This window comes from Lepidochelys kempii, chromosome 1 (genome assembly GCF_965140285.1).
Source record: "Lepidochelys kempii isolate rLepKem1 chromosome 1, rLepKem1.hap1, whole genome shotgun sequence".
Classification (NCBI taxonomy): domain Eukaryota; kingdom Metazoa; phylum Chordata; order Testudines; family Cheloniidae; genus Lepidochelys; species Lepidochelys kempii.
This window is the reverse complement of record NC_136380.1, coordinates 157524186-157540225: the sequence shown is the minus strand read 5'-3', so window position 1 is coordinate 157540225 and position 16040 is coordinate 157524186. Positions and strand designations below refer to the sequence as shown.

General features: G+C 41.3%; 1 protein-coding gene across 1 annotated transcript in view; it reads left to right on the top strand.

The window, feature by feature from the left end:
• The window catches only part of PDXK (pyridoxal kinase), a 76191-nt gene extending 60853 nt beyond the window's left edge, over positions 1-15338 (top strand). Inside the window, exons 4-11 of the mRNA XM_073359264.2 lie at positions 198-281; positions 4184-4230; positions 6600-6685; positions 7540-7585; positions 11646-11757; positions 12786-12922; positions 13670-13736; positions 14570-15338. Coding sequence (XP_073215365.1) covers positions 198-281; positions 4184-4230; positions 6600-6685; positions 7540-7585; positions 11646-11757; positions 12786-12922; positions 13670-13736; positions 14570-14682 — 692 coding nt within the window. The 3' untranslated portion in view covers positions 14683-15338. The remainder of the gene's footprint in view (positions 1-197; positions 282-4183; positions 4231-6599; positions 6686-7539; positions 7586-11645; positions 11758-12785; positions 12923-13669; positions 13737-14569) is intronic.
• The last annotated feature ends 702 nt before the right edge of the window (positions 15339-16040 follow it).

Below are 16040 nucleotides of genomic sequence, written 5' to 3'. Positions count from 1 at the left end.
TTAGCAAGTGTTGATCTTGCCTTTGTTCTGTATCCGCTTATCCCTAAATAAAATATTAAGAAGTCTTCTGTTCTAAACACTTCTTTTTCCAGGAATGGGAGGAAATGACCAGCATTCCTTTCTGCATAGAGATGTGTCTGATGTAAACAAAATGTTGCTCTCTGAAATTAACTTAAAAATTATTTTTCTGCCTAAAGGTTACACGAGGGATGCATCATTCCTTGCAATGGTGGTTGATATCGTTCAGGAGTTGAAGCAACAGAACTCTGATCTAGTGTACGGTAAGGACTTGATGGCTTTTAAGTTTTTCAGTCTCATTATTTTCTGTGCACATGTTGAAATCCCTTCAGGTGAAGTCAGTCCTCTGACATTATTCTGAATTTCACAACAATGCCCTGTTTTGATCTTGCTGAGACTCCATTGGAATGTCAGTTTAGTGTTGCTAAAGTGATTTATTTTTTTTCTTTCTACTTTTGTGCCTTCTGCTGCTTTTCTTGCATCATGCCGGCCAAAGAAAGATATGCCTTAAGGAGTGATCCTCTCTATCTAGCAAAGTCCTGTGAAATCCTATCTAGTTGCTGCTGTTTGTTGCTTAGCAATGAGGGCATGAGACATACTGATAATACTGGAAACTGATGTCTTCGCTTGATCCTCAGATACAGACTTCTCCACGTTGTCCTGTGAAGGTGTGTCAGTCACATCCTGGAGGTGGCACCCTGGCCTTTTTATTTCTGAAAGGCCAGTTCAGACTCCAGGACCATTTAGTACTGGACCTGTCTCTGAGATTACTCATGAGGGCTGGCAGATGACAGTAATGTTCTGCTGCCCATAGCTGGCCAGGCTCAAACCAGCAATAAAGGGATGAAAACCTGCATTTCCCATTACTAGTCCCCTGAGTTATCCAGTTCCTTGATCACTGTAGGTACTTTGAATGGCCATGTTCAAACCCTACAGACCCTAATCAGGCAGAACTCCTATTTAAGTTGCACAGTCAAGTCAGTGGGAGCTTTCCATGAATAGGGACTGCAAATGATGGCCTGACCCAATGGTCTTCAGATTCTGTAGAGTTGCATGGTCAGAACACTCCCCAAATGATTCACAAGCAATTATCAGTTGAAATAGATGACTCAGATCCTGGATTTATTAAACTGTTCCTCTAGCTAACAGAATTCTTATTGGTTTTGGCGTACATCTCATTTGAGCCAGCAGCACTTAGATTTCAGTCACTGACTTTGGCCTGCAGAGCTGAAGAATTGTAACCACCCTATGTTGGCCAATCTCAGGTGTCCACCGGGTGCCAAATTGCAGAGAAGAAGGGGGTTCCTGTTCGCCCCATTCTAAAGCATAGCAGTGATGTCAACAACTTCTAGGTGAAAAATACTCAGATTCACTTTGATGTTTTGTGTAGAGTAGCCCATAAATAAGTGCCTCATTCAGTCATGATTTGTAGGCATTACAAATGTATTATAAGTAGCAGACAGTTCCTGTTGAAATAAATAAAAGCATCAGCGGTACAGTTTTAAAATCAACAACCTTCTATGAACACCACGAAATACATAATAATTCTGCTGACATTAAAAGACTATCTATCCTGGAGTTCCAATTAAACCATGTTTAAATAGTTCATGATGGAAACAACATGCCTATATAGTATCAAATCTCCGCATAAATGTCTAATTGTGTTACAGTGGTTTTTGTGAACTGGTTTATATAGCCTAGAAGAGGGCCAGGCAGTACCATGGCTTTATAAAACCATTTTGTAACCTGATTAGTACTGTATATACCAGGATTTGGAGCAGTCTACATAGCAGCTTCTACCATTTCAAGGCAACATGTTATAACACGGTTGGGAAGACTGTCATTCTAACACTGTATTGACATGGTAAAAATTATTGTGTAAGCTGGCCTAAAGCCAGCACTATACAGCAAAGAACAATGTTTAAACATGGCTCTGGCTAATGTGATTTGAATCTGTCTTTTGTTAGACACCACAACTTAAATTTAGGCCCAGGATATATGCTTTACTTTTTTTTAAAAGCAAACTGGCTTTTTTATGTTTTTTAAAAAAAACGTATGAAACCTATATGAAGAGAAATATTTTTCATGAGCGATGATGGTTTTTTTTGTTTAAACCTTCATTGAAAATATTTCTCTGATATGTTATGAAGCTCCCAAGAGCTTTGTACTAGAGCATGAAATCAGAAAATAGACTATAAACAGAAACTGAAACCACCCAGTTCAGTTTTATAGAATTATAGGGTTAAAAGGGACCGCAAGGGTCATCTAGCCTAACTGCCAAGATGCAGCATTTCTTGTGTCTAAACCATTCAAGACAGATGGCTATCCAGCCTTCTTTTGAAAACCTCCAAAGACCTCCCTAGGCAGTCTGTTACATTGTCCTGCTGTTCTTACAGTTAGGAAGTTTTTCATGAGATTTAATCTACATCTGCTATGCTGTAATTTGAACCCATTGTCTCTTGTCCTGCCCTCCATAAGAGAGGGCGAGAATAACTTTTCTCCATCTTTTTTATGGCAGCCTTTCAAGTATTTGAAGACCACTATCATGTGTCCTCCCCCCCCCCCCCCCCCAATTCTCCTCTTTTCCAAACTAAACATACCCAGTTCCTTTAGCCTTTGCTCACATGGCTTGCATTCCATCCCTTTGATCATCTTTGTCATTCACCTCTGGATCCTTTCCAGTTTCTCCACATCCTTTCTATACCCAATTTGGGTCACCGGACTCCAGCTGAGGCCTAACCAGAGCCAAGAAGAGCAATACTATCACCTTCTGGGACTTGCATGCTATGCCTCTATTAAAGGAACCAAAAATTGCATTTGCATTTCTGACTCATGTTGAGGTTGTGATCCACCACAGCTCCCAGATCCTTCTCAGCAGTGCTGCTGCCAAGCCAGTTATTCCCCATTCTGTATTTGTGCTTTTGTTTTTTCCTCCCTAAGTGTAGCACTTCACATTTGTCTTTGTTGAATTTCATTTTGTTGTCTATAACCCACTTCTCCAATTTATCAAGACCCCATTGAATTTTAGCTCTATCCTCCACAATGTTTGCAACCCCTCCCTAGCTTTGTGTCATCTGCAAATTTGATCAGTATGCTTTCTATACCTACATCCAGATAATTAACAATGTTAAATAACAGTGGACCCAGAACAGATCCTTGTGGAACCCCACTTGAGACCTCCTTCCAATTTGACATTATTCCATCAATAGTTATTAGTTACTCATCATTTGCTGTTGTTTAACCAATTATGTATCCACTTAATGGTAGTTCATTGACCATCTGAAACAAATATAAAAAGTGGGCAGCAAAATAGCAGGAAATAAACTTAATTTGTAGAATTCTTTCAGATTAATGAGTGACACTGGTGCTGGTAAGAGAGGTTAAGAACTTTATGTGGTGCCAGATGCCGAGGTTGTTTCTCTGAGATGTTCCCTTTGTCACCAATAGAAATTTGCCTGAGCAAGGACTGACTGAACATTGAATAAGAACCTTGGGATTTGTCCCATGATTTGTATCTTGACAGTGACTCTCTTAATACTGTGGACAGCATTGCTGTTCCAGAACACATCACCAGTTGCTGGACTATTGCCACTCTTATTTTGAAATTTAAGGTCACTCTGAATAGGCTATTAATGTGATTGATGATCCTGAGACTGCACCATAAATGTCTGTCTTAATCCTAATTTTATCATGATTGGTATGTGTCTACAAAATCTGCTCTGGAAGAAGAGTTTTCCTTCTTAATTAAAATAAAATAAGGCTTTTGTGTGACACAATCTATAAATATAAGCTCCTCCCCTTTTCTTCCCAGATTTCACTAATTTTTATTGCTCTGAACTGAGGCAGGGGTTCTCAGCATTTTCCATCTCACAACACTCCCTCCTCCACCTCTAACCAGGACATCCGGCCCCCAAAATTTAACAATATGGAGAGGGCAGAGTGGTCACAACCCTCTGATACCTGTTTTTGACATCCTCCTCCCACCCTTTCCCTTCGTGGATCACAAACTCCTGCTCCGATGTACTGCAAGAGTGGGTCAAATGACACAAGTTTATAAAATGACAGTATTGTACCATGTCTCCTACTATTGGGTAAAAGTATATCTCCTCACAGGGACTACGCAGGGGTCCTCTGTTTCTAAGGTTGGTTTTATTTTCTGTTGCAGTGTGTGATCCAGTGATGGGTGACAAATGGAATGGAGAAGGCTCTATGGTTGGTAATTGTCTGCTTGAACCATATTTAGATTGACAAGCTGCTTATACCAGAACAAAGCTACCTTGTTCAAACTTGAGTCTGAATTCCAGTGTCGCATTTATAGAGCTCTTACTTTATTTCAATGAACTTAGTGTTTCTGAAGTGTGCTAGATGGATAGCCTTGGGAACGGTGGTCCCCTATCAACCCACAGAACAACTAGCATACGGACTGTCAGGGAAAAATTTCCTCCATGCCACTCAAAGTGCATTAGCCATCTATCATTGCGAAGGCCTCTCCGTTGACAATGCCAGCAAAACTGCCAGTTGTGATTTGAACACCTGCCCACTAGCAACTAGTCTGGGGTGACTCATTTCACATAGATTTCCCAACAGCCATTAGCCAGAACTTTCCCCTCGGGGGGGACACATGGCTCTGCACGCTGTCCCTCTCTGTGGGCACCACCCCCTCAGCTCCCATTGGCCACAGTTCGCCATTCCTAGCCAATGGGAGTTGCGAGGGTGGTGCACGCAGGCAGGAGCAGTGTGCGGAGACCCTTGCCCCCCCTCCCTGGGGCTGCAGGGGTGTACTGGCCACTTCTGGGAGCAGTGTGGGGCCAGGTCAGGCAGGGAGTCTGCCTTAACAGGAGCCCCGCTGCACCACTGCAGATCACGATCGACTGGGAAAGTCTCCAGGATTGACCAGTCGATCGCGATTGACCGGTTGGTGACCACTTGTTTAGGCTTTGTATAAATATGTAGTTTTAGCGTTTCCTTTGATTTTCTCCCTGCAGGGATAACTTCTGTTTGTCTTGCTCCTGGGGTTGTACTCTGGTACTAGCTTTACATGTCCCCAGGTTTTAAATACTGCCCTTCATGGGAAGCTGTTATGAATGTAAACGATGGACATACTTGCTGCTTCATTCAACATGATGAACAGCATATCAGACAAGTGCAGCATCTGCAACTCCTTGACTAGGAGAACACACTAGTCTGTTTAGGTACAAAGTACCTCAAGGATAAACATGCTCCCAGCCTATGAGCCAGGCCCCTCTGGGACTGAGAAAGCTGAGTATTCCTCCTCCAGACAGCTTTGGCTCTTCCATCTTCATCCAGTTCTTACGGGGGGGGACCTGTAGACCCCCAGAGAGAAAAGTCATTCTCCTTTCCCAGGCCATACTACAAGGCTGCTATAACTCCCAGCCTTCTGAAAGTAAAGACTGCATCAAGATGGAAGAAGGGCTCCTTGAGCTCACACAGGAACTCCAGCTGCAGCATTTCATCTGGTACAGGTTTGCACTAGCTGTCTGGCACCAAGTGAAGAGTGAGTGCCCTCACGGGCCGCTCCGTAGTACTGTCTGAACTGACACACTCAACACCCGCTCCATTGACTGATGCCGACCTCATACCGTCAGTAATTCCAGTGCTGACCGTGGCACTGATGCTGTTTGACCGCTTAACCTGAGGGGCTGGCGGGCTTTCCTCCCAACATCCCAATTGTGGACTTCTGTGGAACAGCAATGTGGTCATCTGCCGACACGTTTGCTAAGCACTATGCCGTCTGAATAGCTTCCGTTCTACAGTCCATTATTCAAGTAGACGCCAAACTCCCACCACCTGAAGGAGCAGTGCTTGGGAATCACCTGAAGCGCACAGCCACTCGGAGGGAAAAAAGGTTACGTCTCTGTCCAGTAACTATTGGAGATATGCACATACATATCCCATGACTCACCCTTCTTCCTTGCTCCTTCGGAGGCTAACGTTGCCAAGCTACCAGTGAGAAGGAACTGAAGGGAGGCTGGAGTTCCCTCACCCTTTATACCCTTGGTTGGCGGCACAAGGACACATGAGCTGGCATGAGCACTACCCCAACAGGACCGCTGACTAAAAGTCTCCGTGCCAAGCGTAGTGGGTGCACAAACAGCTACGGTGGAAGGTATATGTGCACAACACGTCTCAACGATAAATAGTCACTGTACAAAATAAAATGTAACAGTTGTAACTTTTTTTTGTGGGGGCGGGGGAAGTAGTTTTGAGCCAGGAATCTTTGGTGTCCCCTCCCAGCCCACATTAATGAAGTTATTCTTACAACCATGCCAGCTGGAGAACAATTCCTCATTTAACAGAGGCGAGAAAGTGAGACACGGAGAGGTTAAAGGACTCTTCCAAAGTCACAAAACAAGTCAGTTGCAAAGCTAGGAAGAGAAGCCAGGAGTTATGACTCCATTTATTGCTCTAAGTACTCCTGCAGGTTGGAAACTGAGTAGTCCACTAGGTTACAGAATGTATGTTAATGTATGGAAATCAAATTTCAATGAAGGAAAATTACCACTGTAACTACCACAGTAATTACTGGCAGAGTTCATTATCATTTTCCTATTGTTTTTCAGTATGTGCCAAAGGATCTTCTCCCAGTCTACAGGGACAAAGTTGTACCCATTGCAGATATAATAACTCCTAATCAGTTTGAGGCTGAGTAAGTACGCTTGGTAAATCTGGGGCTAAAAGAGGAACAAATGAACTCCGTTCCTCCCATTATATTCAGTAAATTGGCTTTTGTTTGTGTTTTGGGTTTTGTTACTGGTGTCTTTTTTTTCTTTAATTGTTTTTAAATGGAGCTCCTTAGTAAATCTTGAAGATTGCTTGTTTAAAAAAATATTATTTGAATTTCACCTTTTTAAATAACTCCCAAAAATATCCCATTTTCTTAAACATCTCAATTTTATAGTTACTTTTAATAGACTGTGTCCAAAGGTCATTTCTGGAGCTTGCTGGAAAATATTTGTCCCCCGCCACCTTCCCAGTGCAAAAAAATAATTCTTTTTTTCAGTTTTTTATTTTTGTTTTGTTTTCCCCACAAATAGTCTGGCTGAAAACTGAAATAGTTGGCTTTGGAAATACCATAGCAATACCTCATGATTCCCTTCTCCCCCCTAGGCTGGGTTCCCTGATCAGTTTAAATCTCCCATGATGCATCATGGTCTTTCCTCTTTTACTGAGGGAGTCCCATGTCTTTGGTTCATCATGGGGGATGGAAATGTTTGTGATGCAGACAATTCACTGCAACATAACTTAGACCACCCATTGATTTCATGTACAGAGCTTTTTAAATTTTAGTCAGTTGCCAATAAGATAAGAAATTTCTATCTGTTGTATTCAAAGACACTAAAAGACAGTCTTGTACCACATGCTATTTAATATAGCCAATGGTTTGCTCAGGCCCTCTTGTAAACAAGATACCATATATTCAGAGAGATAATCCTGGTGAGCAAAGCAAACAGTGATTGTCCATAGTATATATGCTTTTTAATCTTCTTTCTTGACTGCTAGGTTGCTCACTGGCAGAAAGATTCACACAGAAAAAGAAGCTTTAGAGGTACGTAGGTGTGTGTGTCCAGAGGTTTGCCTGCAATTTTGCAGTTTATAATTTGTGTCCTTAATGCTTGCATATTGCCTCCCGTGTCACCTTCTCTGTAATGTCTCTGCAAAGCTGTAGTGATTCAGGTCACACTTCATGCACAGAAAACTTCTTATGGTTAGTGTTGGACTGTTGAAGGAAAGTCTTTTTAAAAGACTTAAATAAAACCAAAACAATTATATTAAATAGAGCACTGTGGACTTAATGCCACTGAGATGTAAGGATGGGGTGGGGGGTGAAGGAGCCCCCATATATTATAAATGATCACACTGCCAGTCATGGAGAAATGCACTAATTAGGATGAAAACCATACTCTTCATTCAGATGACTGTTGTGGTGTGCTAGCTGCTCCCCCTGCTGCCAGGATGAGACTACTGTGATAGCAACACTGCAGGGCTAGCACAGCCAGCTTTCACTCTGCCACAGGGCTTGCTAGAGAGGAAAAAGTTACCAGCAAGCTCTGCGGTGCAGCAGGAAACAGCACTGAGGAAAGTGTGTGCAGGAAGGGTTGGGCTCAGGGTCCTATTCTGCTGTAGGTAGCTGCAGCTGGAAGGTTCTTAACTTTAGCTTTTAGAGGGGCTGGGTGTCTTACTATCCAGAGAGCTGGTCAGCAGGATGGGACTTGTGGTGCTCACCCCAGAAGTGCAGAGGACTAGCAGCCAGGCTGCAACTATGGTCTTCAGGCACTTCCAAATAGTAGGCACAGAGGAGCCTGAACCTTGTCCTGTGAAAGCTAGCATCATGATCTGACAATGCCAGAAGCTGCAGGTTTCACAAACATCCTGTTCTACAGTAAGGATTTGTCCTTGTAGGGTTAAATCCTCTCGTTCTTACGCAAGCTGAACATATGCTGAAGTCTGCAGGGTTGGAACGTAAAGTGTAAAACTAGGGATTTGATGTAATGTTGACTTGAGGGGCTCAGTTCTATGTTCTAACACACACCCTTTTGGTGAATACAATTGACTCCTTCAGTAAAGGACTCTGGAATTATTTCTCCTGATTTGATTTTTCACCTTTTTTTAATGTTTTATCTGAAAATTGTATTCCAATGGTCATGCTAACACCCAGGATAGTAGTGAACCTACAGCAGCCATGATCTTTGCAGTTTTTCCTCCAGCAAAGCCATCTGAATGTCGCTTGCTGATTGTTTTTTTTTTTTCCCCAGTGGAAAGCAGCTCAAAAAATCTCAGCCATTTTTATTCCTGTTTTGCATCCCCCGGTGTGCCCTATCCAGGGAATACCCCTCATGTGACTCACCACTAATTATAACAGTGTCTTTGCTATTCTCATCAATGGAATCAAGAGCCTAAGTAGAGTGGAGTGGTTATGCTGCTAGTCATGCTTACAAGCCATTAGCTTTCAGTTTGTACGTTCCAGTCCCACACAAGAATGGTGATAATATGCTACTGAGTAACTGTTTTACAAATGAATTCTCTACCAAGCAGTGTGATTGCTGGATGTTAACCCTTATTTACTGATAAAAATCTTGTCTCCTCCAGGGAGGAGACAATGTGGTAATAAATGTACCTTACCCATTTGAAGACTAGTTTCTTGTAGGATTTTCTTTTCCTTCTGGCCATGTTTTTCCTCAGCTGCCTGCAGCATACAGGGTCTGTTCCACATGATCTCATCTGCACAGCAAAGGCCAAGGCTGGAATCCTGGCCCCACTCAAGTCAATGGGAATAAAGTCAAGAGCAGGGCCAGGGTTTTACCTCAAGTGCAGAGCAAGTAGAGCTGGTTGGGAATTTTTTGACAAATGTTTTGTTTTTTCATTAGAAAATGCCAATCAAAAGAAACATTTTTGTGAAAAGTGTATTTTCATGAAAATTGAGTTGGAAAGGTTTCTCAGGTCGGTGGGGAGGGAAGAGAGTGACCCCCAAATACCTTGTGGTTAGGGCACCCTGTTTCAAATCAGGTAGAGTAGGGACTTGAACCTGGGTCTCCCACATGCTAAGTGAGTGCCTTAACCACATGGCAATTTGCTATTCTGGAAAACGGAGCGGGAGTCTTATGTCTTTCCCCCAAGGCTCAAAGGCAGAATGAAAACAGGTTGTTTTTGTTTTTGTTTTTTTGTTTTTTTTTGAAATCTTGAAACTTTTTCCAAAATGGAATTAATGTTATCTAGCTAGCTCTAATAGCAAGATCAATTGCAGCACTGTATAATCCCCTAACACAATTATACATGGTCTGGTGTTATTGTAGAGGTGAATAAATCATGCTAGAGTCTTAGATAAGCCTGCCTTGGCATGGCCATGCTACAGTCTTGTATTCACTTGTATTTGGAGGCTGGGCGATGGCTTAGGAACAGAATTCTCTCTTCTGCTCTAGAACACCAACCTGAATGTTTAACTGTGCTGGGTCTGCATAGTTGAGACTTCCTTTGTTGTGAAGATCTGGCCCTAAGCCAGGTCGTTTATTCTTCAAAGACAGAAAAATCTTTGTTCTATTACTCTGCTACATCAATCAGATAAAGAGTTGCCCAAGTAGGGTGGAAACGGGACACCCATGCAGCTAGCAACGGTGTACTAACGATTGTTAGAAAACCATGGAGTGAACCATGTTATAACCTTGAATGAAAGCATTGCACAACGGATGCCTCATGGAAAATTATGAAGAGGGTTTCTATTAGAAACGGCTCTGCCACAGATACCATCCACTTGCTTTTCCTCTTTTAAAAGACCATTTATAAACCAGTTCTCAGAATTACTATTCCATGGTGTCTGAATTGTTGAGCACAGTGAGAGATCACAGTATGTACTGGTCTGGTAACATCAGTAATGCCATTGACTGGTTCCTGAGCAGGGGCATCTATTCATAGGCTACAGCCAAGTCTCTGTTTGAGAGGCTTTTCAGGTTTTTTCACAATTTTTTAAGTTTTGTTTGAGATAGTACAAGAATATTAGAAACCTTGGTGAAACATTTAATATGGAATGAAAATGGACTTGCCATTACCTCATAGATTCATTGCACTGGCAACAGTGGGTGGAGTTACTGATTTTGACCAACTCTGTGTGTGTTAGGAAGTTTGACAGTTGAGAAATAACTTTGAATAACTCAGACAAGAAAGGAAGGCGATACAGAATAATAATAGGAGAAGTAAGCCCTTATTATTCAGCTGTTCATGAGTCATAGCTAGGCTGAGAGGATTTCTTCTAGGGGAATTTATTTTTGTATCTGCTTTTTATGCTAAATCCAGTACTGAAGTCATCCTTTCTTTGTGTAAAAATCAAAATCACTTCCACACCAGCCAATTGTAGAGTCACAAATAGGGATTTGACTTCTTGTGAGAAATGGTAGAGGGGGGAATATACCTATAATGTTAGACATGTACACGTCCTCTGCAGATACACACATGCCTTTGAAACATACAGTACCTAGGTTCCAAAAGGAGAAGGAGATTGAGAAACATTTACATGATAAGCTCAGATAAATTCCCTTTATTTGAGGCTTATTAAATTTATTATTATTATTTATTATTATTCACTTTCTCTTAGGATGCTGGCTATATAAGCCATTCTATCCTTATAGTTCAGTGTTAATACCTCAGTTGCTGGAGAAGTTATCAGAATCCTATTAACTATTACAAGACACTAGCGCTCACACACGTATATGTGGATTCACTCTCCCCCGTCTAATAAGATCTTAAATCACGGAACTTTTTGTGTGAGGGGAGCCCCACACCCCACATCATTAGACATTTCTTATTACTTATGGTTTCACTCTCCTCTTTGGAGGCCTGTACAGTTGAACTCATGGTATTGGACTGTATAGGAAGAGGATCTGAAAATAACACAGAGACACTTAATATATTGTAATAAGTGCTTTAATGTTGTAGATCTCTAAATCTAATGCTAATATTTTAAATTAGTTGTTTGAGGGGAAATTATTTAATCTTTATGAGGGTTGCAATGAAGTTAAAACTGTTCTTCAGCATTATTAATGGAGCTGTGCTCAGTGACTGCTACCATTTATCAGTAACACATAATGACCAGTTCTTGTTGTTTTGTGCATGGGAAGGTAATGGATATGCTTCATGCTATGGGACCAGAGACAGTGGTGATCACAAGCTCAGACCTACAGGGTTCTCTAGGAAGTGACTTCCTAATTGCGCTAGGGAGCCAAAGGAAAAGTAAGTCATGGTCTTGTTTTATCGAACAGCTCACTCCATTTGTTTCTGTTGCTGTAAAAATAAATCACTCCATGAAAACCGCCTGGAGTACATGGGAACAGCTCAATCATATGGATTCGGACACCTGCAGTGATGGTGGGGTGGGAAGATGGAAACTTAAGATGCTTGTCAGTGAAGAAGAAAAATTGCACTGTCTTCTTGACAAAATAGATTGTAAACAACTTGGACAGGAACAATTTGTTTCTTTCCTAAGCCTTTTTTCTCTCCACGTCTCCCCCACCTTCTGATAGCACCAAGCACTGTGTGTACGCTTGGTAAATTGGTGTTGAATGCTCTCATATTAAAGGAGTGCTGTTGAGCAGGATGGCGAATAATCCCACTTTCTTCTTTACCAGTGAGATGTAAGTGTAGAGATTACATGCTGGGCTGCCAAAAAAAACAGTTGGATTACTAATTAAGAAATACAAACCTGATCTAGAACCAATTGGTGTTCCTTGGCACCACCTAAAAATTCTAGTGTACTAAATGGACCATAAGCTGTTTTTTCGTTATTGTTGTAATCATGGGTCAGGTACAGACTGTGTTCTCCATTGTGGCCTATGGCTGCCCTTGCATTTAAAACCGAGGTGCAACCTAGAGATACTAAGTGTTCCAGCACATGATGCTTATCTTGGTGTGAGCAGCTTCCAGATTCACCATACTTACTGAACCAGCTGCCAATAGGTCAAGATGGAGAAATACATGCTGGGACCTGTGCATGCTGTGGCTTGGACTCCTTTATGGAAGATGATGGTGTTAGCTATCTCTTCCAAATCTCTTCACACTGCAGATGTGGCTCCCAAATGGGCAAAGTTTGGAGAAAAATAGTTTGAAAGAGCTTGTATATAGTTGCAAATTTTTAAAGATCTGCCTAAGGAACTACTGACTTAAAGTGTCAAGCACTACAGTAACTGCCTTTTAAATTTTAGTAAGTATTGTATTAATTGCAGGGAGAGGTTCTATTTCTTAACTGTATGTCTGCCTTCCAGCTAGAGCAGATGGCACTAAGGTGACCCAGAGAATTCGAATGGAGTCTCCTAAAGTGGATGCTGATTTCGTTGGAACTGGAGACTTGTTTGCTGCGATGCTCTTGGCCTGGACACACAAACATCCAAATAATCTTAAGGTGTGTGAGAGAGGTGGTTTCTGGCAGGAAACTGCTTTAATAAATGACTTCTTTCATTTTATTATTGTTAGTCCTCAGAATATAGTTACAGAATGCTGGAGAGACAATATCCGGAATACAGAATAACATTTAGTCTCTAAGGTACCACAAGTCCTCCTTTTGTTTTTACTTCTTGCAAGAGTGTGAGCTATTCCCCTGACCAAATTTCAGCTCTGGGACACTTAACATTATACAAACTTAAAAATGTCCCCTATAGATATAGTTCCCTCCCCACAAAAACCCACTCATTTTTGGTGATTGCATTTCAGTGATGGCTGATGAGGTCTTTCTCTGAACAGTCTGTAAAAGTATTTGGGGATTCTACCAAATCAGAGATACTCTATACATTAAAAATATTTGTTTTTTGTCCTTGGTTCATAACTGATTTTTACAGTAGTGGCGCTTGTTATCAGAATAAGTGTTTTGCACGCTGATTCTTTCTTACTTATTAATTTTGGAGACTGTGTCCTTAATTTGGATCCTTTTGCTCCTAGTTATTGCAAGATTCTACAGCTTTTTACACTATGCATTAAATTCAGCTGCCAACTTGTATGTGCCTTATAGAGTGGAGAAAAAACAACTCATTGACTCTTGTTACCCTTCGGGTCAATCAAGTTGGCCTCTGAACATTCTGGTCAAAAGCACTGCGACTAACTTGGGCGATTGGAATGTTGGTAAGCCTAAACATATATGTATATTTAATTTCAGGTGGCATGTGAAAAGACGGTATCTGCTATGCAGCATGTTCTGCAAAGGACCATCAAGTGTGCAAAGGGTAATCATTTTACACCCTGTTCCTGAATTTACTCTGTTCACATCCTCATTAGAACAAACATTCTGGAAAGTTGTTTTCAGCACTAAATGTGGCCTATTATTAGACTACACCCACAAAACAGAATTTAGGGAATTCTAGCACCAGCGTGTTCACTGCTGTGTCCTCTAACTCTGTTCTAGATGACAGTGGTAAAAATGCGCTGGTGAGTCGACAGGTGCTGCATTTGTGGTGGGACTGCATTACTATTAGAATAAGAGTGAGAGAATTTGAGGAAAATGCTGAATGTAATGGACAAGGGAGCCTCACCTTTTTCCGATTTTGGATGCACCAGCTGCCTCAGTTACCCTTTTCTGTGTATGTTAGGCCTGGGATGGATTCCTCAACTATTAATGAGTGGTGAATTTCTGTCTTGTGATAGCTGAATAAATTATTCTTCAAACTGTCTTCTCTTGGGAAGGGGAATTAAAAACACCAGCTGGAAGCACATAAGTAATCTAGTTTGACTGTACTGCCATGCAGCCTGGTCCCTGTCACCTAGAATACAAGTTGCTAAACTCCCTCGAGTCCCAGTAAGATCCAAAGAGGAGTTGAGGGCCCTCAGAACTGCTCAGGAGCAGTCTCTAAATAATGGTGGAGCTGCAGAAGTACCTGAGCTGGCGGATAGGGAAAACAATGTGCTGTATACCCTCTGGTGGAGGCAATGGGCAGTGGTAGCACAGTGGATGAGAAGAGGGGAAAAAAGTAATGATGGGGACAGGACAGAAACATATTCATTCTTTTTTTTTTTTCCTTGGGTGTTTGTTTATTATTGACACTTCAATATCTTCTTTTAGCACACGCTGGAAAAGGAAACAAACCTAGCCCAGCCCAGCTGGAACTGAGAATGGTCCAAAGCAAAAAGGACATAGAAAACCCGGAGATAATAATAAAAGCTACTGAGTTATAAAGGCTGTATGTCTCCCAATAACGCACAATGTATTGATGTCCTCTTTTTCTTTCCTGTAAATTGTAATGTTTGCCTTAGATCTGTGACAGAAATCTGACTTCCATGAAATAGTGCCCTGTGTAGGCAGATATCCACAATCAAACATATGTGCTGGCCTTGCTTGGTTTAAGAAAAAAAAAAAAAAAGTGAGTACTAAAACTTACTCACAGGTATCAAAATGGCTGTCACATTCACTCAGTCTGTGTACCATATGCAAGAGAATACACGGGTTCCTGCCTCTCCAAAGACTTTGGGTATGAATTTGCTAGTGGAATGACTGACTGACTGGCATATATACTGTAGCAAAGCATCTAGTGCCAATTTCACTAACTACCTACTCCCTTAACTGAAGGCATTTGGGAGCTTATTGTGGTATTCACTATCTCAACTGCCATGAAATTCAGTAGGGTTGAAACTGCACACAACTTCAGGCTGCATATAGGGAGCAGTTTGGAGATATTGAGCATTAGGTGCTCTGCAGAGGTCTTGAAGTATCATTTCATGTTAATAACTTTTCCTGTTTCTGGCCTATGAATGAATATGTGATTCCAATTTCTATAGGTGCTAATCCCTTTATTTCCTGTGACTACAAGTATCCACATCACTTTGTCCCCATATTCCACTCCAGAAAAGACCAATGTTACTAGTCTAATTAGCCAGCCAGTAGCACCAAATAGAAATTTATAATTCTACCTCTGGAACCAGATTTAATTCCCTTTTTTATTAAGACTTCAAGACAAAGCCTCTTTAAGAAAGGGAGATAAAATGGCTACCTTTTGTAAAAGTAACCCTCTTAGTATTCCAACGGATAGCAAGCCATTGGGATACTGACAACATTCATTATTTGTTGAGGGCATTTTACCCTTTATGGATGGTTCTATTTAGAGGATCCATCTTAGAGGATGTACCTGCTTAATAAAAATGAGCACTGTACAACAGGTTCATCAGTAAAGCACTAAATAGTGAACAGTTGCCTACCTTGCCTGCAGACATAAGTAGAGAGATTCGTTTGTTTATAATGCCACTCTTTAGACAGTTTCATGATCTGAATTTTACTGAATTATTTTATGCTTCCTCTCCAAAACAAATAGCGATTTTTTTTTTAATGTGTGTTGCAAGATGTTAGAGTGTATCTAAGGAGCTATACTACTGCTTATTATCCTCCATAGTACCAAAGCACTTCAGTATAAAGTTCCTCCTGATCTATTTTTTTTCCCCCCTCCCTTCCATGGAGGCAGCTGGGGAATTTTTATTGGTTAACCCTTTTTGTATCAGAATCCTGTTCCCTGAAGTGTTCTCAGAATGGGTTTCTTGACAAT